Raw genomic sequence first — 22,240 nt, 5'->3', positions numbered from 1 at the left:
ATGGTAAATTCGAAAAAAAAGCTATGATAAATTTAAAAGAAAAAGGGTAAACTAAAAAAATAATAATAAGTAGCTTTCTTTTTATAAAAAAATAGTTTGTGTAGCATTTAAAGCTGCAAAGTTTAGTGTTGCCGCTGGCCTGATGATTTTTGTCTTTTTATTTTTTAAGTCAAATGAAAGTTATGCCCTCCAAAACGACAAGGAATTTCGAAACATGACACTGTAGGAGTGAAAGCTGCCTTCTATTTTTTTTTCTTGTGAAAATTTGTTGAGAATTTGAATTTTGGAGAAAGAGATGTGGGTGCCTCACCTGCTGGTCACGAAGTTATAACGACACATGCGACAGGCATAAAAAAACGACGGATGCGCTGTCGGAGTGAGGCTGAGCAATGCCAACCTGATACCAACTCAAGGAATATCCTATTATTTTATTCCATAGTTTATCATTAATTATTACCGTTCTATTTGGCCGTTCGAAAAAAAAAATTATTTAATAATTAAATAAATAATTTTAAATATATTAATTTTTTTTTATTTTTTAAAAATATTAAAAAAATATAAATAGGAAAAGGAAAAAAAAATTGCAAAAAGGAACTAACATCAGCATATATTTTTTCTTTGAAATAATCTTTGTAATATTTAGTAATTTTTCTCTCCATCAATATTAATTTAGAATTCGAAATAACTTCAACGCCGTGTGCTATCTTTATCTTTCTAAAAAAATAAATAAAATTATTTTAAAAAATAATGAATAAATTTTGTATAATAAGAAACATATTTTAAATTTCAAAAATATTAATCTGTTATTAAAAAAACCTTGGAACTGCCACTGCCACCAAGGGATGAACTGCATGGGTGGCCAGATCTCGGCCACAGCCCGTTCTGAATACATGAACTGAAACAACAGCACCAGAAATGGTGCCTAGGAATGAAGCTCCTTTGAAGACCAGACCCAGCAGTGTTCCCTGCAAGTGAGAGTGCCCAAGAAAGTACGGAGCTTGGTTTCTCCTTTGCCCTTGAATTGGGTGATTCGGTTTTGGCTTAAATATTCGGAACTTTGCATATCTAAAACGAACATGAAGGGACATTACCTTCCCAGGCCACTGGGTTGGGCTTGGGTCAAATACTAAGGCCACTTTTGTACTAAATCCTCCCCTCACACGGCTCAAGAATCTTCAAAAGGGCCGGCCCACAAATCATGTTAGCAGAAAGGGAATTTATCGCATGAAAAACGAGTCGAATGGGATAGATGAGACACCGACCTGACATTAGCCTGCAATGATCAACATTAAAGGATTCACGCTGCCAAGTAAAAGGAAAGTATGGACAGCCCTTCATCCTCTAATGATGGGGCAAAAAGTGACAGTGCCAATTGCCAACCATCGAGACACCACTCGAGAAACCATATTGAATTAATAGTACCATCTCAGACGTCACGTCACATTAAAGGCTATAATCCGGGCAACTGTTGGTATGTCACAAACCCCTAACACAAGGTACGAAAATGTTTCTCTGAAATCTCGTATAAAAGTCCTGCTCCAGCTACAAATAATTTTCTCAAAACTCTGTTATTTTCCTATAATTCTCTTAGACAAAGTACTAACTTGGCATTAGAGGCGCTCCAAACCACCACCGAGCCCTCATTTGTCTTCACGATTGCAGGTAGAAACATCCCAACCTGGATTCCAAGAACTTAGTCTAGATGTACGAAGTACGACCTTAACACATTAATAACACAAGAGGGTTCCAACGACTCACTAGCAATAAAATAAACTAGCACTTTCCATAAAATAAACTGAAATCATTCAGCGATAGTCATCGGTTAAGAGTAATTAAGCCCCAAACATTAAAAACACAGTCGACTGAGTAAAAGATCATAGGAAGATCAGGTACCTTTAAATTTAATAGTGTCACGTTTACAAAATATTGGTAAAAGATAACATAAATCTTACAGAATCGTCAACGAAAATGCAATCATTGAACGAGGTAAAATCAGATACGTCGAAATTAAATGAAACTTTTACCACCTTAATTGCCGTTTGTCATATCATATATTGCCAAAGTGTTAAATCCTCGACAATAGAATATCAAATTCCTATATATGCATGAACTTGTCATCATGAAAGGACTATGAATTCTTGTAATTTTGATGGAAGGTCACTCTTAATAGCTATAATTGTCAGATTAGCATCAGTGACAAGAGGTTTTAGGAAGGATGAAACCGACTCTAACCTCTTCGAACGAGTATTCAATTGGTTGATCATTGTTTTCAAGCATGATAGCACCTAGAGAAAGACACTGGGTAGCTGGTGTTGTGGCTGTTATCATAGGAATCGACACTGATGATGGTGTAGTTGGCATTGGAATCGGCATCGTCTTTGGGGTTCTGTTTTCTTCATCGCAACCAGCAATCCGTTTGGAAGGTGTTCCCAGTAGTGACTCGTTATGTGGAAAAGTTTTTTGTGATGACGAAGTGCGTGTCGTCTTCTGATCTTCTAGGGAATTATCACGGTTGCCCTTCGACAACACAAGGGGAGAAACAGGAGAAAGCGGCTTTCGGACCATCAGCGACTCATTTTCAGGTGCGTTTGCAGCGAAGGAGGAATGCTTCTTTACTGAATAAGCAGGAATCTGTGAGGTTCTCCAACCTGCATGAAATTGAAATTGCGCACCAAACCTTTGAAAGTGAAGCATGGACGATTAAAACGGTGAACTTTATTGTTTTGTTAAGAAATAAATGAGCTTAAAATCGGATGGCTCAAAATGATCACGGATCATATTCTTCTAAATCCTACTGATAAATATTTTTAAAAAAATTCAGGGGGTAGAGCTGCAAAACCGCTATGTTGCTGGTGACTCAGGGAGCTCTTCTGATTCAAAAAGTCACCCTTCTTGCTGGGATGCAAACGGGAAGCAGATTTCTCGGGTTTTGGGTTTGGAAGCATTGCTCCACCAAGTGAGAATTTTCTGTTAGTAACAACTCCTCTGGGAGTTCCAGAAGCCTTCTTTCCACTCTTTGATGGACTGGGTTTGGACCCATAAAGTGCTTCCTGCTCGGCTATCCGCTGTCCATGGACTCTCTTCAGATCCTGAAGTAGAAGTAGTAGAAATATAGAACCAATTCAATCATGGGTCATAAAGAGGAACAAGATCCAAAAAGAAAATTAAACAGTGATTATGACATAATTACACAAAAAAGATCCATACTTTCTGCCTCTGCATGTCTTGCTCTTTCTCTTGCCTTAAAATGCTGTGCTGTTCAAGCATAGAAAGCAGGCGTCCCTACACAACAGATTTCACAAAAACACTCTCATCATCAGATTAATCAATATGCACTACACCTAGAACTTGAAAAATAAAATCAAGTTTTGACTTGGAAATATGCCTCGAATCAAACATTTATTTGATTACCCGAGAACTACTTACACCATCATATAAGAATTTGTTTCCTCTTTGCTCCTCCCAAGCTTTGGTTTTTGACGTCAATACCTCCACCATTGCTGCTCCAATACCGTCCGAGGACACACAAGAACTCATAAAATAGATCAAAGAACGATACAAAAGCAGCATCTACATAGAATATTAAAATGACCATAATTTTGTAACCAATCTATTTTTAGCCCCTCTAACACCCCTGCTTCCCAGCATCATTGTTTTATACTTACGAGCATTCGAAGTAAGGATAATGCTACTGGGACCGACATTTCTAATCGAGAAAGCTGACCGATAAGTGCAAATGCACTTTTTTATTTTTTTGTTTTTATTTCAACCATTTTTCATATATTTTAAAACGTTTAAAAAATATATCAATTCACTAATAATAACTTAATTAACCATTAAGTTAAAAAAATAAAAAACACAATCGGTCAATTTTATAGGTCTAAGTAGCATTTTCCTCGAAGTAAACAGAAAGAGTTCCATATAAGCATACTCGCATACATATAGACTAATTAATCAGATAATATAGTTATAACAAAACTGGAACTTTAAACTTCCAATATTTTTACCCTACATCCTTTCATTGTGAGATAGAAAACATGTTGAAGCAAGATCTTTACCAGGAATTTTGTTTACCAAAGCACGAGCTTTCTCAGCGCGTTTCAAAGTAAGATGCGCACCTCTTCCACCATTATAGCGATTTTCATCCTAATTCCAAAATATGAAAGGTGAATAAAGCAAGATGAGGACAAAGGGAACTACATTTATTCAAAAAATAAGACAACACATTCCAACCCTGTTGTACTCCTCAAGCCAGCTCTCTTCTTGACATGCAACCAACCACTTCTCAACCTTCTCAAGTATTTCTTTCCTGCTCAAGGCTTCCTCTTTTACTCTTGCAATTTGAAGCTCAATTTGTTCCAATAGATACATTGGATCCACCGCTCCTGCAAAATGGTAATAACATCAAGAATCAATAATGTGACTGACTGCTGATGATTCAAAATTTTCCAAGGATGCAGTCACTCAAATCAAATAGATTGTTGCATCGGCAACAAATTGACCACATCTTGTTCTCAACTCGAATGAGTTCTCAAGTTTTATAAAGTGCTTGACAATTTTCTTGATAAAAATCATTAATTAAATAGAACATTGCTTGCAATGGCCTTCTACACTGAATAAATCAATAAAATTCTTACCAGACTCCATAGCTTCAACTGAATATTCCATTGCATTAACTGCTTCTGTGACCATGTGCATCTGGCTGCATATCTGCTCTAGTTCCACCTTCTTTTTCATGACGAGTTCTTTCATTTTACTTAATTTTAGCTGCTCCAGCCTCGACACTTCTGCCTCGACCTGCCAGACAAAGCTCATAAAAGTAGTTAGATACATATCGATTCCTCGCATAAAACTCTGCGTATATTGCTGTTCATCACAAAGAATATTTTTGTTCTCCACTCCAATGGCTTTAACTCAAAAATTTACATACATTATTGAGGAGGTTTACAGAAAGCAAGTTAGGCTCGGTAATTTCAGGTTCTGAGGCAGCAATTTTTCTCGTTATGTTCAGAAACATCAGTTGATCCTCCGTTGGTGTGTCCATCAAATGCCACATCTCCAAAAGAGCACTTGCAAGGTTTTGAAGCTGTTAAAATTCCAAGGTTTAGAACCCCCGAGAAAAAAAAATGGAAGCCTTTTGAGAGAGGGACCACACGAGAACTAGTTCACACAAATACTGACCCTCTGCGTTCTCTGAATCTTGACCTCTTTCAAATTTTGCACTGCAGCGGCCAAATTCTCAATTGTTTGATTGCTTACATCTTTTGTTCCTTTCGAATCATTGAAACTGGGGTGGATTTCACCAGCTATGTGTCTCAAATCCATACCAAGGACCGAGCAAAGTGAGTTTAGGGTGTTCAGATGGTCTGACACCTTCTTCAAACGGTTGCTCTGCAGGTGATGTAGACCAAAATCAGAGGAACGAAAAAATTAAGCAACAAAACCTCTTTACTTTCATATGAAAATAACCTAAATTATATGGCACATACTCCCCAAGAGCATAGAAAAACATAGGGCACGATTCATATTCCAGTTACATTCATTCATGCTTTATTGCAAGTAATCCCAAATTAATGGCACGAATATATCTTAATTTTCTGTTCTTCATCAAGACATACTTTCTACTCATACCTACTTTTCCCCTAGTTTTGGCTGAGTTACAGCACACACAATGATGCCTAAACATAGCTTTCAAACAATCCACAAAACAAATCCCAAACTTGCCACACGTACAAAGATAGTAAAGTGGATAAACCTTCTGATTCTGAAGTTTAAGCAACTGTTTGCGTAATTCTTCTAGCCTTCTCACGGACAAGTCAGTCTCATCAAGAATTGCCTTGTACAGATTACCCTCTGAATCACCCCAAAACTCATTTGAAATATTCCGAATCTGATGTAAAACTTCAGCGAACTGGTTCTTTCTCTCAATTTTCTGTTTCCGGATGTCCTCCAGTTGTAAAACAATGGTGTCAAGCTCTTTCTTCAAGCTTCCACCAGCCTTCCTATCACGCTGAAGATACAAACCAATCACCAATCCAACCATTAAAGAATTATCCATGGTGACCATGAAAAAGTTCATAAACTTATAAAAGGGTTTTCCATTCGTAATCATGCTCACATGTGGTGACTGCTCACCCATTGCAGAACGGATGTCTGCAAGTTCTGCCTCAGACACAGCAATTTCTTTTTGTAGCTGAGCTCTACAGTGCTTGGCCGCATCTACCTTTCGCCTATATACCTCCAAACACTTTTGTTCAATTTCAAGCAGCACTGTATCCCTATCGCCTTCAGGCTCTCCAACTTCATCCCATATTTTCTAATCTCAATAATAATCAAACGAAAATAAATTAAGCATGCCGTTGGAATATACCATATTATCTGAAAACGGTCGTAAAGCGAATTGGGCGGTTAATCGTAATGCATTATCATTATAGCTTATCCGTCAAAAGAATTTGAGGAAAACCTGAAGTTCATCTAGAAATAATCCACACGTTATTTCAATATGCGCAAACTGGTCAATATGGTGTTTCAACATGGTGAAGCGATTGTCCCTGGAAAAGGAAAATTTTCTATGAGAGGACTCTAAGTAATATATAAAAATAATAATAATAATAAATAGATAAATAAATAAAGAGAGGGAGAGAGAGATAACAAGGCAAAAACAAAACAAATCGAAATAAAAATTTATTAGAAAGTCACAGTAAAAAAAAAAAAAAAGAATTAACTGAACAAGCTATTATGGATAGTAAAATAGAAAAAATACAAAGGTGAGAGATAATGCGGGTAATACAGAACGAACGTTAGGAACTACTAGTATATATTCATTTTCCCCCTCATTTTTCCAGGGAAGCAAACAGAAAAGAACGTTAAAACGAACCTGATTATTGAGGTGTTCCACCGGAGAATGGTTTGGCTATCACTGGTGAGTTCGTTCTCTTTGGAAAGACGCGTTAAGGATTTACAATCTTACGTATCGGGATGAAAGGGTGTTTATGATAGTTTTTGGCGGAGGGAAAAAGCACATAAGTGTAACGCTCAATTTTTGGTTCTAGGAGAGAGCGAGGGAATGGAGCGAAGAAAGCCGTTACGTTGGGGGAAGAGGAAGTAGCACATGATCTTGACACGTCACCATATGGTGGCGTCCGGATGACGTGGCAAGATCGGAGTTGGGTGTGGTTTGGTCAGGTTAACGAGTATTGGAGGGGATTCCGGGTATGTCAAATTTTCAAATTGCATTAAATTCTGCGATCAATTACATTATTAATTACACTCTTCTTCTAATACTTTGTGTTTTTTTTTTTTTTATTAGAATTCTAATATTTTGTTTAGATGTCAAGAGTATCTCAAATTATTTGTGAATAATAATAAAATAATTTATAAATAATAATAAATAAATTATGAATAATATTAAATTATTCGTGAATAATAATAAAATAATATTAAAATATACAAGAATAATTATGTTTCTTAACACAATCAAATATAATTTTTTTCTTTAAAATATATATTAAGATATCTTCTAGCTAGCAAAAATTGATTTGGGATTTTTGAGATTTGACAAACCCTAGTGCCGACGCGCACTCTCTCAAAATCTCTTAAAAATCCTCCTAATTGTTGGAGGAATTTCCTCATTTCTCCTTCCCTCATTTCTCTACCTCTCATTTCTCTTCATTTCCCCATCTCTTTCTCTCCTCCCCCATCTTCTCCCTCTCCTTTCCTCCTTTCTTTTCTTCATTTATTTTGTTTCCTTCAAAGTTGAAAAGATGGATCTACAGTTCTCCGACACCTCTTGTGAGGCACGAGCAGCACAAGATACTTATTAAGCCGATCGTTGGAAAGACAGTTATAGATCACTAGATCAGATCTTACTTTTATGGCTAATCAAAGTCTATTAAAGTAGATCTAAACTGTAATTAATTCATCATTTTCACATCTATTTTTCTGGTTTCATTATTGTTTTCTTTTGTTTGGTTAATATAATATATATATATATATATATATATTTACAGAGATCATCTCTTGGATGTTTTTGTCCTCACCATAGGATGAGAGGTTATATGTTCTCTCCTCCTATGAAGGGTGGGGTATCAATCTCTATTTTAGGCAGAGTACTGCATCTTAGACAATTTGTTTGTAGAGGATTACAACAATAGTTAAGACCATACCAGTCACAAATGAATTTGTATACTGGTAGAGTTCCAAATGCAGTGGTTAACTTGTGATCTATAATTTTTTCTATATGTATCATTTTCATTGATGAAACTTTTCTTTGATGAATTAATGAAGTCAGTTTTCTATTAAAAAAAAAAAAAAAAAAAAAAAACAAAGATATTAACATCTTCTTTATAAATTTTAAATCCTAAAATCCGAATAAAAGGTTTTGATTGTATTGGACACGATACTAGATAATAAAGTTTACAACTTGTAAACCACATAATTAAGGAAGTTGTAAAAATTAATTTATTAGTTCGTATTTAAATATCTATTTTTATATATATTTAACCACGCACATATTTTACTATAAAAGAAGAGGAATTGATGAAAAGCAATGGTCTCATTGACAAAAGTAATTGTAAATAAATAACATCATTATCTCATTACTATATTATTTTGTTGACGTCGTGGAAATTGGAATGGATCAACTTTCATGTCGATGTTTTCAACTTTAATGACCAAAATATTTCTTCATGACCAAGTTGTTTGTGTAAAGTCTTCTCGGGCAATGAGAGTATGGTTTAAGTTTACCATACTCTCATTGCCCCATTTGATTTTGCTGTTAGGGACCTCGAACTTTTACATTTGCACACCGAGTCAATTGCTTCATAAGTTAAAAATCACGTGATTTAAAATGGTGATATATACAAACCTAAGATGAATACTATTACAATATTTTATATAAAAAAATGTTATCTCACTCTTCATTTAGGATTTTTAAATGTCCAAGTAGTAAGTCTCGCTATATTTTAAAAATTCTTAAGCTTTGTTTATTTTTATAACTCTCGTCAACTTATGTTATGTCATATAATCATTATAATTTTTTTAAAATTATCAGACAAAATGAAATAAATAATTTAATTTTTTTAAATTTCAAAATAAAAATATTATTTTATTCAACTTTTAACTTTAATATTAACTCATATTATCTTATCTATAAAAACAAACGAAACCTTAATACTTACAAGTTGTTGTCATTTATAGTAGAATAAAAATAAAAACCATAAAATAAATCTAAAATATACCTATATTTTTATGATAGCTGACATAGCAAGTTAACATAAGTAATAGATACAGTATGCGAATCAACTGATTTACAAATATCAACTTTTTCTATTAACTCTCACAATGTATCCTCCATTCCGATGAATAATATGGCAATACATATGGTAGTTTTTTTTCTTTTTGAAAGTATTGCATATGGTAGTTGATTTGGAGTTTTGCATCCTTGGCACCCAAAAGAGCATTGAGAATAACCATTCAAAGGCCGGGTTTGCTTTCAATACTAAAATTTTAAATTTTAAAAATCTTTCATCTCATCGTTACAATTCTTTCAAATTTTCATACAAAATAAAATAAACAATTCAATTTTTTCAAATATCTCAAAACAAAAATAATATTTAAAAATATATTCTAATAATATTTTATTTAATTTTTTAACTTTAATCTCAACTCATCTCATCCATAAAACTAACAAAACAAAAGTTTCAAACATTGACCAGTAACTGTTTTGGACCATGAAAGATTAGTCCCATTTAGGCATTATCATTTGCAATCAACGGTCACCTCCATAAGACCAATGCTTTTCTAGTAATCCAAAACATTTGTTTGGCGGTTCTTTACATTTAAAATCCCTTTGTCATGTTTTGTTTTTTAGTTTAGAGTTTTTAAATAAGTTTGACCAATAAACCACGTGGGTCTTCGGTACAATCATGATTAGAAGCCATGGCAAAAGAAGATAATACTATTTTTCTGAGTTATTTTTTGGAATAATCAATGCTTAAACTTTATGATATAAAACTAAAAGAGAAATGTCAGGTTTAAAAAAAAAAATCTAAAGCTTAATAATTGATGTGGTGAATTATGATATATTAAATCTATTATACAATAATTTTTTTTATAATTTAATGTAACACAATAATTAATATCTATTTATAATTTATAATTTTATAAAATATTTTTATGAAATTAGCACTTCTCAAATTAAGAAGAGAAAATACGTAGAAAATTTTATAACAATTATATTTGTGAATGTTTTTTAGTTAAATTTTATTTTGTATATTTGTTTAAATTAAATATATAAAAAAAATACTAGATTTATAAAAATAAATTGATGTGAAAAAATTTATAATTTAAAGTTGCATAAAATCACGCTAATTCATGATTTTTTCCATTAGATAAGAAGCATTATCCTATTGAATACAAAGGTTAAAAAAACAAAACAATAAACAATATTATCCTATGAGTGGCACTCCAGCCATCGAAAAAGTGATCTTAGAGTGTTCCGAACAATGTATTTTATTTTTTTATTTATCTTTTTTTATGTAATTTTTAATCATTATAAATATTTAAAAAAATAAAAAATTTACAATATTATTAAAAAATAATTATTTAATTATTAAGTAAAAAAAAAAAAAATATTCAGAGTTGGAACCCAAATCGGGACCAAAGCATTTCTCTTAGGGTCATGTACAGCCCCCGCTAGGGGCTCCCGCTGGGCTTAACATGTACTTTTTTATGTGTATTTTTTTAAGTTATTTTTTATATAAATTTTTTTTACACTTTTAAATACTTTTAAAAAATAAAATAAATTTAAAATATCATTAAAAAATATTTTCTTAATCACGAAGTAGAATAAAAAATTATTTTTTTATTTTACTTCGTGATTAAGGAAGTATTTTTTGATAATATTATAATTTTTATTTTATTTTTTAAAAATATTTAAAATTATTAAAAATATCTATATAAAAAAAAAACTAAAAAAAACACATAAAAAAACATTAGAGCCCAGCGGGGGCTCCGCTCTCCCGCTCCCTTAGGGCATCTAGCATTTTCCTCTCTCTTATCCTATTGAATAAAAGGTTAAAAAAAAAAAAAAAAAAAAGGGGAGAGAAACGAAGGTGAGAGTAGAGACAACCAGACAAAGACACAGACAGAGGAAAGGGGAGAGAAAAGAGACCTTTGACAAAATGTCAGAGACAAAACTGAACACAAGCACTTGGAGGACATACTCAAGAGCCTCGTTCTCTTTCTAATCTCTGTCATCAGTTTGCTCTCCTTTTTCCCTCCCGACGCTCCCCGTCCTGCCCATCCTTCCATGAATCCCAGCAAAACCGAAGACCACCTCTTCTCTCCCCACCACCAGCTCAACCCCCATGATCTGGAACCCCCACCACCACAACCCTCCCAGATCCTCGATTCCTTGCCGTCCATTCCCCACGTTTCCGAAGACGACCCCACTTTCTCCCTCCCAGAAATCGTCCTTTTCCGCTCCTCTTCTTCCCCTTCATCCTCCTCTTCGTCCTCGCAGAGCCACTGCTCCTCCGAGTCGCCCTCCAACTCACGTCACTTGCCGATCCATCCTGCTCCGGGCCCCACCTCAGCCCCTGCTCCCAAGCTCCACATCAGCCCCGAGCCCCACATATCGTCCCAGTTCTACACCTTCAATGCGCAGTCCCACTCTCTGATGATCCGCTGCCTCCTGGAGCACCGACTCGCCACTCCGGCCGAGATCCGGGCAGCCACGCCCCGCCCCGTCCTCAAGTCCTGGCGCGCCGTCTGGAAGGACCGCAACGAGGACACCGCCTTCCTCACAGCCTGGAAGCGCATCCAGGATAAGCTCTCCGCCCACGTCGACCCCACCAACGGTAACCAATTCCTTTGCTTCAAAAACAATTCCCAGCAATTCGTTTCCCATATTAACCAGTGGCAAGATATCGTTATGACTTCCCACTCCGATACTGATATCAAACACCTGGGGCTTAAAGACACCATTGAGAGAATTAAGCAGGGTTGGACCGTTGGTGCCAAATTTTACGGCATCCCGGAGAGTTACATTAGGGTTTGTGTCGCCGCGTGCCCTTTGTGCTCTGCGGCATCATCGGGGGGCTCCTCCGCTGCTGCGCGAACCAAGCGACGTAGGTTTGAGTACACCGAGTCCTTTGATGTGCCTGCAAGTGAAGTGCCCAATAAGCTTCAGCAATTGGCTTCCAAGCATAAAGTTGTACTCTGCATTAGGCAGAAGTATATAAGGTATAAGCCGTTTATGGCGGAGGTGAAGGATTATGCTTGTCATAGGGCAGGGGAGCCTGCCACGAAGAAGTCAAAGGTTTTGAAGAGGGAGCCGTATGCATCCAAGCGTTGCGGGTGCGGCTTTCGGATTAGGGCAATTGTGCCAATTGCTAATTATAATGAGAAGGATAAGACTTTTGTGTATCAGGAAGAGGGGATGGCGGTATTTAAGTTGTATGCTGTGCATACAGGGCATGAGCCGGGGCCGCTGGATGGGAATGCGAGGATAATGCATAGGTTTGTGGGGCATAAAGGTGCGTTTTTGATGGACCAGGAAACAGTTTACGGGGTGAGTGAGGAAATGGAGAATGATGGGTTTGGGTTGGTGGGGAAGGATGATGGGGATATGCAACTTTCAGTTTTGCAGCAGTTGCAGGAATTGAGAACCGAGGTTGGGCTGTTAGAAGGGAAAATTGCAAAACTTCCGCACGAGTTATTGGGTTTGGTCTCTCAGGAATTGTGCGAGATTGTTAATAAAGTTAGAGCTGTTGGGGAAGAGAGTTTGAGAGCAATTGGGGTGATCTCTCACAAGCCACATTCAGATGATGTGCTGGTTGGTGAGAATGATCTGGCGCATTGGAGTGATCATCACCATGAGCGGATTTATGGTGATAGCAAGGGCACGGATTTGCTCGAGGATGATGAAGACAGTTTTGGGGGGACTCTTGGCGATGTTGTTCCTTGGGACCAGATGAGGGAAGATTGTCAGAGTCATAAGGATCTAATAGGCGAGCATTGTAAGCCTGAAAAGTGGTTAAAATGCAGTGATTTTGATGAGAAAAGTATTCTTGATTGTGAAGATACTAAACTAAACAAGCCCATTAGAAACGATGAGGCTATAGTTGCAGATGTAGGTCTTGTTGGCATACAGGTTGATAGTTTCTACCAAGAGAATCATAAATGGTATGATTCTCCTTGTGGGTTGGACAGCAATGCAGATTGCGAGGATAGTGGATTTGGGCATGACGAGATTTTGTAGTCTTCAACAGCATGGTCAATCTAGTCTAACTTAGTCGTGGATTTTTGTAGTAGCCATTCATCCCTTCTCACTGCCAGAAGTGGGTTGTACATTAATGTATACAGAAGACTTGACACCGGAGCCGCTCACATGCTTTCTAGTTGTCTTCGCTGCGTGTGGTTCTGTAAAGTAGAGCTGAATTGGGTTTCTCTGCACATATTTGTTTTAATTATTTGATAATTATGTTCTTTGCCTTAAAATTTTTGCTTGGTTTTATTTATGATGCAAATTAGTGACTATTACGATCTGTTTTTCTTCTTTGGAATTCTTGTATATATTACATGTCTTCTCTTGCTTCCACTATTCTGGTGGCATGATATTGTGGTTGTAATTTGCCTTTCTCTTATATTTTACTTCTTTATAAGCCTTTTTTTTCCCTGAAAGCTCAGTTGCCATTCACATTTTAGATTATCTGCTTCACCTGGACATAGTGCATAACTAAGTTTGCGCAATTTGTTGTGGAGGTCGCCCTTGATCGACTGGTTTGTATGTGTTTCAATAGATGATTATACATCTGAAGGGACTTTCTGCTTTTACATGAAAAGCATTCCTTTCTCTTTTTTTCTTTAGAGGGTGGGCGGGGGGGATTATTCTCCATGCTTTTAACAATCTTTTTCTATACTGTTGGGAATGCTAGCAAAATGCTTTTGGGTGGTTATGAAGTGGCATCATATTTATTCGAATGCCTTGCAGTTTCACCCCTGAAAATCTGAGTTACATTTGGACTTTAATCATCGATCTTTGGGTTTAATGGTTTTGTTGCTGTGAATGCTGATGGCAAACTATGCTATTGGTTCTACTTGTGGCCAATTACCTACCAAGTTAGGAGGTGATAACTGCGCGTGTAATTTTTGTGGTTTGTTTTTCTGCATCTCACCTTCTATGACAAATGAGAAAGAAGGAAATTGATCTACTTATCTACTCTTCCTTAACACTAGTTTCTCTCTCTTCCCCAAACTTTTACCTATCTGGTTGTGTCTATCTCTATACAATTCACTCTACCAAATTGATGGTACCAATCTGTGTTGAAAAAGACGCTTCTGTAATTGTGGTGTTCCTGACCTGGAAGCTTGAACTAATTGGTGGAGAAACATCTTGTTTGGGTACATATAAATCCTATCTGGTCGCTATCGCAATTATAAGTACTGCATTTTAAAGCATCGGTAAGTTGACGTTATTCAATGGTTCAGTGTGTAAGAGACGCAGATTCTACCTTGTTGACTGTATTGAAAAGGTCTTGAGACTCCTTATTTGAAATTTTTGTTCCAGGCTTGTTGATTTGGACATTTTGCGGATTGCTCGTGTCTGATTAAGGACACTGTACCTGGCAAAAGACTCTGCAAGATACAAGCACCATAAATTGAAGAGTGTAGGTGCTATTCAAAGCCAGAATATGTAACTCTAGAGTAGGTTGAGTCCTATCAAGAAAAGGTGCAGATATTCTGTTTATTCTTTCAATAGGTCTATTCTCGTTTATCTAAATTATATCAACGTGCTCTTTTAAGGCTTACATCTTTATCATAGCGGTCTCTCTCCTAAAATTTTATGTATCTTGTGTTATTTTGTCTCCGATTAATATGCTCGGTCACTTTCTAAATCTTAGGTGTTAATCCTTGTACTGTATTGTTTGTTCTTTATCTTCTAGAGTTCATCCTGGCCAGTGGGCTGTACAAAAAGTTCTTACTTTCTGTTCCGGATAGGGGTGAGCAAATTTATCAGACCCAAGGATGACTCATTGACGAGAGTCGGTTGGCGATGAGCAATGGGTCAGCATCTGTTTGGAACTTTGCTTAACGAAATGGTTGGTACAGGGGAGGGGGGCTTGCACCGTGTATGTAGGTCACCAAGAAGTTAACTTGAGCTGTTATGATCTTGTATGAATCCTCAGAATTTGGATGTGGCTGTCATGCGTTCTATCTAGTCATCTTCAATCATTGTAAGACAAATCCACTTCAAAAATTTTGGGGTCAGATCTGGAATTGCCCATACCTGATCCGTGTTCTGAAGTCTTATGCCTTAATAGTGTCACAGCTTTCAGAGTCCTTATAACCTTGCCTAGGCCATTCAGGATTCCAGGAAATGTTGCTACTTATAAAAAAAAAAAAAAAGGATTCCAGGAATTGTTGCATAATATGTAGCTTATGCTTTTTCCAACTTATGTTCTTTGTAGGGCCTCGCCTTGTGAACAGAAATGAATCTTTTCGTGCGGGAGAAAACCACCCCCCCCCCCCCCCCCCCCCCCCCCCCCCCCCCCCCCCCCCCCCCCCCCGTTTTTTTTTTTTTTTTGTCTGTGCCAACGTGACTTGAAAGTGTGAAATAATATGTTCTGGAGTCTGGAATTTTTTTAGCGGTAGGTACAAAAGCCAGCACTTAAGATGTAGTTTGCTCTTCATGGGTCCCATGTTAGAATTGGGATGATAACATTGATTAGATCAGATGAAACGATAAGTATTTGAGAAGATTGAGCAAGCCCAATGACAATCGCAGAGTACTAGGTATACAAAAAGTGCAAGGTAAATGGAGTTGACACCACGTGCTTCTCAGCGGTGTTGAGCCATTTTAATGAAGCTGATTGAATGCTTGTCTGTAGCCAGTCATTCTAATAGATTGCTGGTTTTAACATGTAGCAGGAGACCCATGGATTCGGATCTTTCTATTTCCATGCTTTGCTGCAATCCTTACGTTGCTTGTTGATAATGTGGCTTAGGTGTCTTGCTTTATTCCCTCCAACTTTGTCATATTGGTTTGTGCTTGAATGTTTCAGAATATGAAATCAACAATTTTAGCTTTCGAGATTAATTTTGCTTTTGCTCGAACCTTAATCAAACTCGAAAATCCACGAGGGGGATTGATTAAAGCACAATTTTGCTATTATGGGACTGTTACTCCACCCCCAAGTTAACTGAATTCTGAAAACCTTTTTTGGGTTGCCCCAAGACTCGAGAGTTTTGTCTGGAATTAAGATGAATCACCGAAAATAACTGACATGTTAAGAGCATATTCATGGATTTTTTTTTTTTTTTTTTGAGAGAGAGAGTGGTCTGAGTACTTATTACAGAAGAATTAAGGTTGGAGGCAAGAGTCTGATAACATAAACAAGCTTCATCAAGAAGCTAAGGATTTCCTGGTAAATATATATGGGAAAAAGCACACGGCTAAAGTTAGGTGGTATCAGTTTGGCAAAGGAGTCGGGACAATTTCATGTCATGGTTAGGAGGTATTCAGCTTAGTGGTTGTAGAATAGAAGCCCAGTCTAGGGCTACTGCTCAGAGGTCACAGACTCGTACCAAGACTAAAGGGGGGAGTAAAGTCCTTTTTTGGGGCTCGAAGAATTTACCTAAATACCTTAAGGTAGATCGGGTTAAACCCAGAGCAATAATGACTCAAAGCACAGCTCAATTATGCTGGCTTTTGGGTACTGCAGATGAAGAAGCAGTCCTCCAATAATAGTTCTGTGTATTTATGACTCTCAAACTAGCAATAGACAACTCTTTTGACCTTTTTTTTGCAGTATTTTCTGAGACGAGAGAAGCCACCTTAGCAGGTGTTGGTCCGAGATCAGTAGAACGTTCAGATCGATGGACGACATTATTGTGTACAAAAGTGACCAATCTAGGCCTAGTACTGGTGATAAAAAAAGAAAAAAGAAAACATGAGTCAGTCGGCTTTGAAAAGTAAAGCCCAGGCATATATAGCTCGGCCGAGTTCTTTAATTTGGATACAACTAAAACACTCAATCGATGGTTGCATTGCATTAATTTTTGGTCATAACATTGATTATGACATGCAGTTACTGTAGGCTGAGAAAAACGAGTGGTGGCTAAAATATTTCCAAGCGCAAAAGTAGCTCGACTCATAAAATTACATAAACATTTTAACTGTGGAAAAAAGTACGATTCCACTCTAGACAATTAGACATGAGAGCCAAAACGTACCAAACAACAAGCACTGACATTGGAGTTGAAACGTACAATAAACAGATCGAAGGTACGTATAAAGATCAGTTTAATGAGGACTTGAATTAGGCCTGAATCTTACTCCGGGCAAGTACCTAGAGATGATTTCCCGAGCCAATGCTTGGACATCGCCATCCAAGAAGAGATACTGATCATCATCCAACGAATTGAAAAGGCCTGTTAATTCCGTCGATGTTGGTTGTGGTTGAAGATCAGGATGATCAAAATGCATGGCTAAGTCAGAGTACTTAGATTGGATGTCTGAAGTAGTAGTTGATGCCAAATCTGCAGCCGAGGAATGGTGATTTGAAGGTGATGGACTCTGACATATAAGCTGCGGAGGAAGGCGCTGAAATGTAGAAAGGCGGGCCTGAACATACGCCAACTCTGCCTGCAAATTCACTACCTGCAAGCAAGAAACGTACTCTAGTACTTCTTAATTAAGAAATGCAAGCATTAAGTTTTTTTCTCTTTCTTTACTTGGGTAAGTTATCATTCAATCTTTCAATCTACCACCCAATTACCATTTGCATGCGCGTCTACCACCCAACAATATATATATATATATATATATATATACACACACACATATATTGTCGCATGCTGCATAGCTGCAGCCAGAAACAGAAAGAAAGAGAAAGAAATACAAATTAACAATAATGTTAGATACGTGGAATATGTAAGAATCCTACAATTTTTTTGAAAAATAATAGGTTTATTATTAAATTTTGTTGTCATCTGAGTCTCCTATTTATATTTTTTTAAAAGAAATTATAAAACGTTTACGTACTCTACGACTATAAATATTATTTTTCATAAATTAAACACGTACGCACGCTACAAAACATGTTCGTATGTTCATAATATGTTTGCATGACACAGATATATATAAAGCAAGCAGCTTGACAATATTATTCTGATCAGTACCGGTTGGTTGTAACGTGATCGATCTTTGATTCTTATCCAACCACGAAAACTTTATGTGCTTTCATGGTTGGGGCCCGGGGGTCATGGGGAGGTGGGGGGTACGTAATACATGACACAAAATATAGTCAACTGATCATGATCTTTATATACCTAAGCTAGCTAATCAGAGGGTAATGGAATTCTACCTAATTAAAGCTAAGAAGATAAATGGTGCTTATGTTCCCAATGGACCAGATAATATTGTAATGGAAGAACGAAAGCAATAATTATTCTATTTTTTTTTTTAAATAATACCATGAAAAAAGTAATTAAACTATTCTATTTCACCATATGACTGACTGCACGCAGGCTACCGTAAATGGTCGATAAATTATTACTTGAACTCAAGAAAAGTTATCCATACAAGCAAAAGGTTGTTCACAAATCACGCATATATATATATATATATATATATAAACGCTACCGTAAACAAATTTAAATTAAAGATTATATATGATTCATCTTTACAAGTAATAACAGCACGTGATAAATCGTTTCCATATAAATTAAATAACCAAAAAAGAAAAGAAAAAAAGTATCGTAAATGATTTTACCAAATAGGGATAAACAAACAATGGTAGACTAGTGATGATCCTTTCATGCCTGCAGGCGCCAGCAATATTAGATAAAAAATGGTGTACGTACGTAGTTCATAACTCTTATATCGTATTAATTGTAATTCACGCAACGAAATATTTGGTAATTTTCTAGTACTTCTAGCTCTCTTTGATGAAAGATGATGATCTCGATACATTACGCTAGGATATAAATATATTATTATATACAAGGTATGTCCTGATCTAGAGCATGAATAGTGAGAGATCGAGAAAGTCAAAACATGACCAAATATATGTATATTTCTCGAGCTGCTAAGTTTAATTGCTTGGTAGCTCCGGAAAGTAACACGAGTACCCCATACCCATGATCCACTAGTACCAGTTCATGGCGGCTGGCACCTAGCTAGCTAGCTACCTATCCCTCTCACTTAATAATAGCGCAAGCCAGCATGATTTTCACAAAAAACTAGTTACAGTACCACGAGGAAAAACCCTAATATTAATATCTCTCTTCATAAGTGCAAGCTAGCGTGGATTTAACGCGATTTCTTTACTGAAAAAAATATCCAAGACTACTTGCACTCAAAAGGAAATTAAAACCCTACCTAAAAACCAGTCTCCATACCATGACAACTTGTTTAGCACCTTTGGTTGGGGGCACTTGCATAAATGTGCTTCAGTGCATCTAGAAAACAAACCCCTTATATATACATGCGCGGGTTAGCATGTTGATCATAGAAAATGCAACGCAGACTGACAAACGTGTCAAACAAACAGTTATTATAGATAATCTTGCTTGCCAGTGTGAAACCTTGACCAATTTGGATTACGCGCTTCTATATTGTCAAAAAGATAGCACAAAAAATGTAAACCCCGAGGCGCACTTCAGCAGCTAGCAGCATATATATTATATATATATGTATAATTAGTTTCGAGTACTATTCAATTTAGCTTGAGACAGATGCAGCTAAACGTCTGACATTTCAAAATCATCCAAAGCAAGAAGATATCCGGCCTGTTAGGTTACCTTCCCACCAGCAGTGATCTGCTCATATACTCGAAAATTAAGTAGTACTTGATCATCACCATTCCATATACTACAATCTATCTATGCTGCTGGGCCTGCTGGCGACATGTTTGCCTGATCTTTTCTCAAATTACTTTCCCTTGCACTTTTGCACTCCATGTATATATTTCAAGGAAATAAAAAATAGAGAAAAAAAATCTTTCTGTTTAAAACATAGGTATATGAGTATTGACCATAATTTTGTTACAAAAAAGAGAGAAGAAACTCCAAAAGGGGAAAAATAAAGCAAGTAAAAAAGGGAAACTCCAAAAAACCTCAAAACCAAATTAGTTTTCGACATGGAAAAAAGCTTTTAATTCCGTTTCGGAACTATATATATATACGTCAGACTTTCCATCTCACTGATCTCAGCCTATAACCCCATGTAATACGGGCAATCAAATTAAAGAAGATAGATTGGGTACATTTTCCTGACAATTGTGAACATTAAGAAGGCAAAGCTCACCTGTTGCTGGAGAGTAAAGATATGACCAACGCAGCCATAGACGGGGTCTCTAACCCTAGACAGAGCCTCATAGCAAAGTGTAACGACCGCATCGAGCCGCCTGTGTGCAGGAATGCGCAAGAGCAGCTTGGAGGCATTGCTAGCGCCAAACACCTTGTGCACCGCAGCAAAATGAGCAGTACCTTGGTCTGAATCAAAATAGGGTGCAAATATGCAACCGTTTACGCACTTACGCCTAAGGAACTTGCAGGCGCCACAAGGCCCACCTCCGTGACTTGCACTCATCACTCTCCCTTTCTCCTTTACAGGTCGGAATTAATTAGCTTCTTCTCGGCGTTTAAGTTTGTGGGGGTAGAGAGAGAGAGAGAGAAGGTATTTAGAGAGAAAGGTTTCTTTGTTGCTTTGTCATTGATAAGATAATATGCAAGCTGCTTTAATGGTGGGTCATTTGAAAAGGACTAGCTTTTCTATTTTAGTTTTTGAGCCATTTCCTTTTGTTCTATTTTTTTTTCTATATATATATATGTGTGTGTGTGTGCCTGTATATAAAAAATTAATGTAGGGGGGTGAATTGGTTCATATACTTTAAAGCCACGGCAAGTAGGGGGAGAGGGCAATTGGGAGCAGCTTGCGTAAAGCAAACATACACATACGGCAACAGTATCAACTTCCAACCGCCCGCAGTCGATTTCACGTGCGAATCCCAGCCCACGTGGGAAAAACATCCTATCTATATTTTCCATGATCTATATATTGATCTAGTACTGTCATTTCCATTTCATCTATCGCACAGTCGGAGGCCGGAGAGAGGCGGAGAGAGGGAGTACATTAATTCTAATATTCTATAGGTTGCTTTCATTGCTATATGGCTGTACGTATATATATAGTTCTTCCTTTCACTTCATGTATAACAGTAACTAGCATTGAAGTACGTACATGAAATAACGATAACTTTCAGAGTTTTTTTTCGTTTACAACTGGGATAAAAGCTGCATGCATGACTAGTTAAAAAGGTTAGTCTCTTCCCAAATCCAGCAGTTGTGAGCCTGTGAGGGCAACAAGCTGCTTTAATTGACGCCCTTAGCAAAATGGAAAAGATCCACTTGTTGAGCTCGCTTGTGCTATAATCCACTCGTTGAGGATTATTATAAGTTGCCTTAATTATGATCATGTGTTTGCCTTAAAAATATACCGATCGAGAATTTCTTTTTAGATATGCCTAAAATTTAAAATACTGAACAATAACATCTACGACTGTTACTCATAAAAAAATAAAAAAATAAATAAACGTCCCTATATAAAGATGCAATGTACTGATTGGATGTGTAGGTGGTTGAAGAAAGAAAAAAAGATGGAAGAAGATTGATCAAAGAAGGCATATAAGAGCCTGTACATCTGGTGGCCGGTTATTACATAAAAGAAGGCATAAAAGACCAGTCATTACATAATAAGTAATCACCGACTAAAATACATGTATTAGGCTTCATATGATTTCATTTGAATAGAGAATAATCTACATATATGGCATATATGTCAAGCACTCATGCATGTTGCCTCAATGACAACATTTCCCATCAAGGTAGTAAATTTTTTCATGCGCACGCGTTGACAGCAGGATATGGTGTTCGATCCACTTACATTCATCTTAATTTGCTTATACGGCTATACTTAACTATAGTACTTACCCACTTGAGAAAAACAGGCACTAAACTCACGTAAATTTCGGAGGTTAATTAAGATCATTCAATGCATGATAAATTAAAGCCGAACGAATAACTGAAAAGAGATTTTTGTTTTTGTGCTGCCGTAATATTATTATTCCATCTTTGATTTGGCCGGGTTTTAACTTTTATATAGCGGAATCGATAATATTGGGTACATAATAATTTCAAACTTGAAAGGAATTTCTGTCATCAGTACGGCAAA

At 36.7% G+C, this 22,240-nt stretch overlaps 3 protein-coding genes across 6 annotated transcripts; 1 reads left to right on the top strand and 2 right to left on the bottom strand.

Moving 5' to 3' along the window:
* Positions 1 to 2,006: 2,006 nt before the first annotated feature.
* Positions 2,007 to 7,076, bottom strand: LOC121262975 (65-kDa microtubule-associated protein 4-like). 4 transcript variants are annotated; one of them, XM_041165717.1, is made up of 13 exons: positions 6,878 to 7,076; positions 6,464 to 6,551; positions 6,119 to 6,316; positions 5,756 to 6,010; positions 5,182 to 5,391; positions 4,931 to 5,086; positions 4,638 to 4,797; positions 4,234 to 4,385; positions 4,059 to 4,146; positions 3,427 to 3,500; positions 3,208 to 3,282; positions 2,840 to 3,089; positions 2,007 to 2,648 (listed from the first exon to the last, which is right to left on the bottom strand). In XM_041165717.1, the coding sequence occupies exons 2-13, from the start codon at positions 6,533 to 6,535 to the stop codon at positions 2,191 to 2,193; spliced, it is 2,148 nt and encodes a 715-aa protein (XP_041021651.1). In that variant the 5' UTR covers positions 6,536 to 6,551; positions 6,878 to 7,076; the 3' UTR covers positions 2,007 to 2,190. The 4 variants fall into 4 exon arrangements, with proteins under 4 accessions (XP_041021651.1, XP_041021643.1, XP_041021660.1 ...); XM_041165709.1 differs by having other exon boundaries at positions 5,756 to 6,316; XM_041165726.1 differs by having other exon boundaries at positions 6,136 to 6,551; positions 6,878 to 7,075.
* Positions 7,077 to 11,134: 4,058 nt separating this feature from the next.
* Positions 11,135 to 14,900, top strand: LOC121262969. Its single transcript, XM_041165697.1, has one exon. It carries the CDS (start codon positions 11,312 to 11,314, stop codon positions 13,262 to 13,264), a length of 1,953 nt encoding a protein of 650 aa, XP_041021631.1. The 5' UTR covers positions 11,135 to 11,311; the 3' UTR covers positions 13,265 to 14,900.
* A 2,223-nt stretch (positions 14,901 to 17,123) lies between these two features.
* LOC121262960 (LOB domain-containing protein 19-like) lies at positions 17,124 to 20,739 on the bottom strand. The gene is made up of 2 exons (XM_041165685.1): positions 20,315 to 20,739; positions 17,124 to 17,665 (listed from the first exon to the last, which is right to left on the bottom strand). The coding sequence occupies exons 1-2, from the start codon at positions 20,597 to 20,599 to the stop codon at positions 17,309 to 17,311; spliced, it is 642 nt and encodes a 213-aa protein (XP_041021619.1). The 5' UTR covers positions 20,600 to 20,739; the 3' UTR covers positions 17,124 to 17,308.
* Between the last annotated feature and the right edge of the window lie 1,501 nt (positions 20,740 to 22,240).

Source organism: Juglans microcarpa x Juglans regia, chromosome 1D (assembly GCF_004785595.1).
Source record: "Juglans microcarpa x Juglans regia isolate MS1-56 chromosome 1D, Jm3101_v1.0, whole genome shotgun sequence".
Taxonomy (NCBI): domain Eukaryota; kingdom Viridiplantae; phylum Streptophyta; class Magnoliopsida; order Fagales; family Juglandaceae; genus Juglans; species Juglans microcarpa x Juglans regia.
This window is presented reverse-complemented; position numbering and strand designations above follow the sequence as displayed.

Coding starts and splice junctions, on each gene's coding strand:
- LOC121262960 (XM_041165685.1), bottom strand. CDS start 20,599: ATGAGTGCAAGTCACGGAGGTGGGCCTTGTGGCGCCTGCAAGTTCCTT. Junction 17,666..20,314: donor TCTTTACTCTCCAGCAACAG/GTGAGCTTTGCC, acceptor TCTTGCTTGCAG/GTAGTGAATTTGCAGGCAGA.
- LOC121262969 (XM_041165697.1), top strand. CDS start 11,312: ATGAATCCCAGCAAAACCGAAGACCACCTCTTCTCTCCCCACCACCAG.
- LOC121262975 (XM_041165709.1), bottom strand. CDS start 6,535: ATGTTGAAACACCATATTGACCAGTTTGCGCATATTGAAATAACGTGT. Junction 3,283..3,426: donor ACAAATTCTTATATGATGGT/GTAAGTAGTTCT, acceptor TCTGTTGTGTAG/GGACGCCTGCTTTCTATGCT. Junction 3,090..3,207: donor AAGACATGCAGAGGCAGAAA/GTATGGATCTTT, acceptor CTTCTACTTCAG/GATCTGAAGAGAGTCCATGG.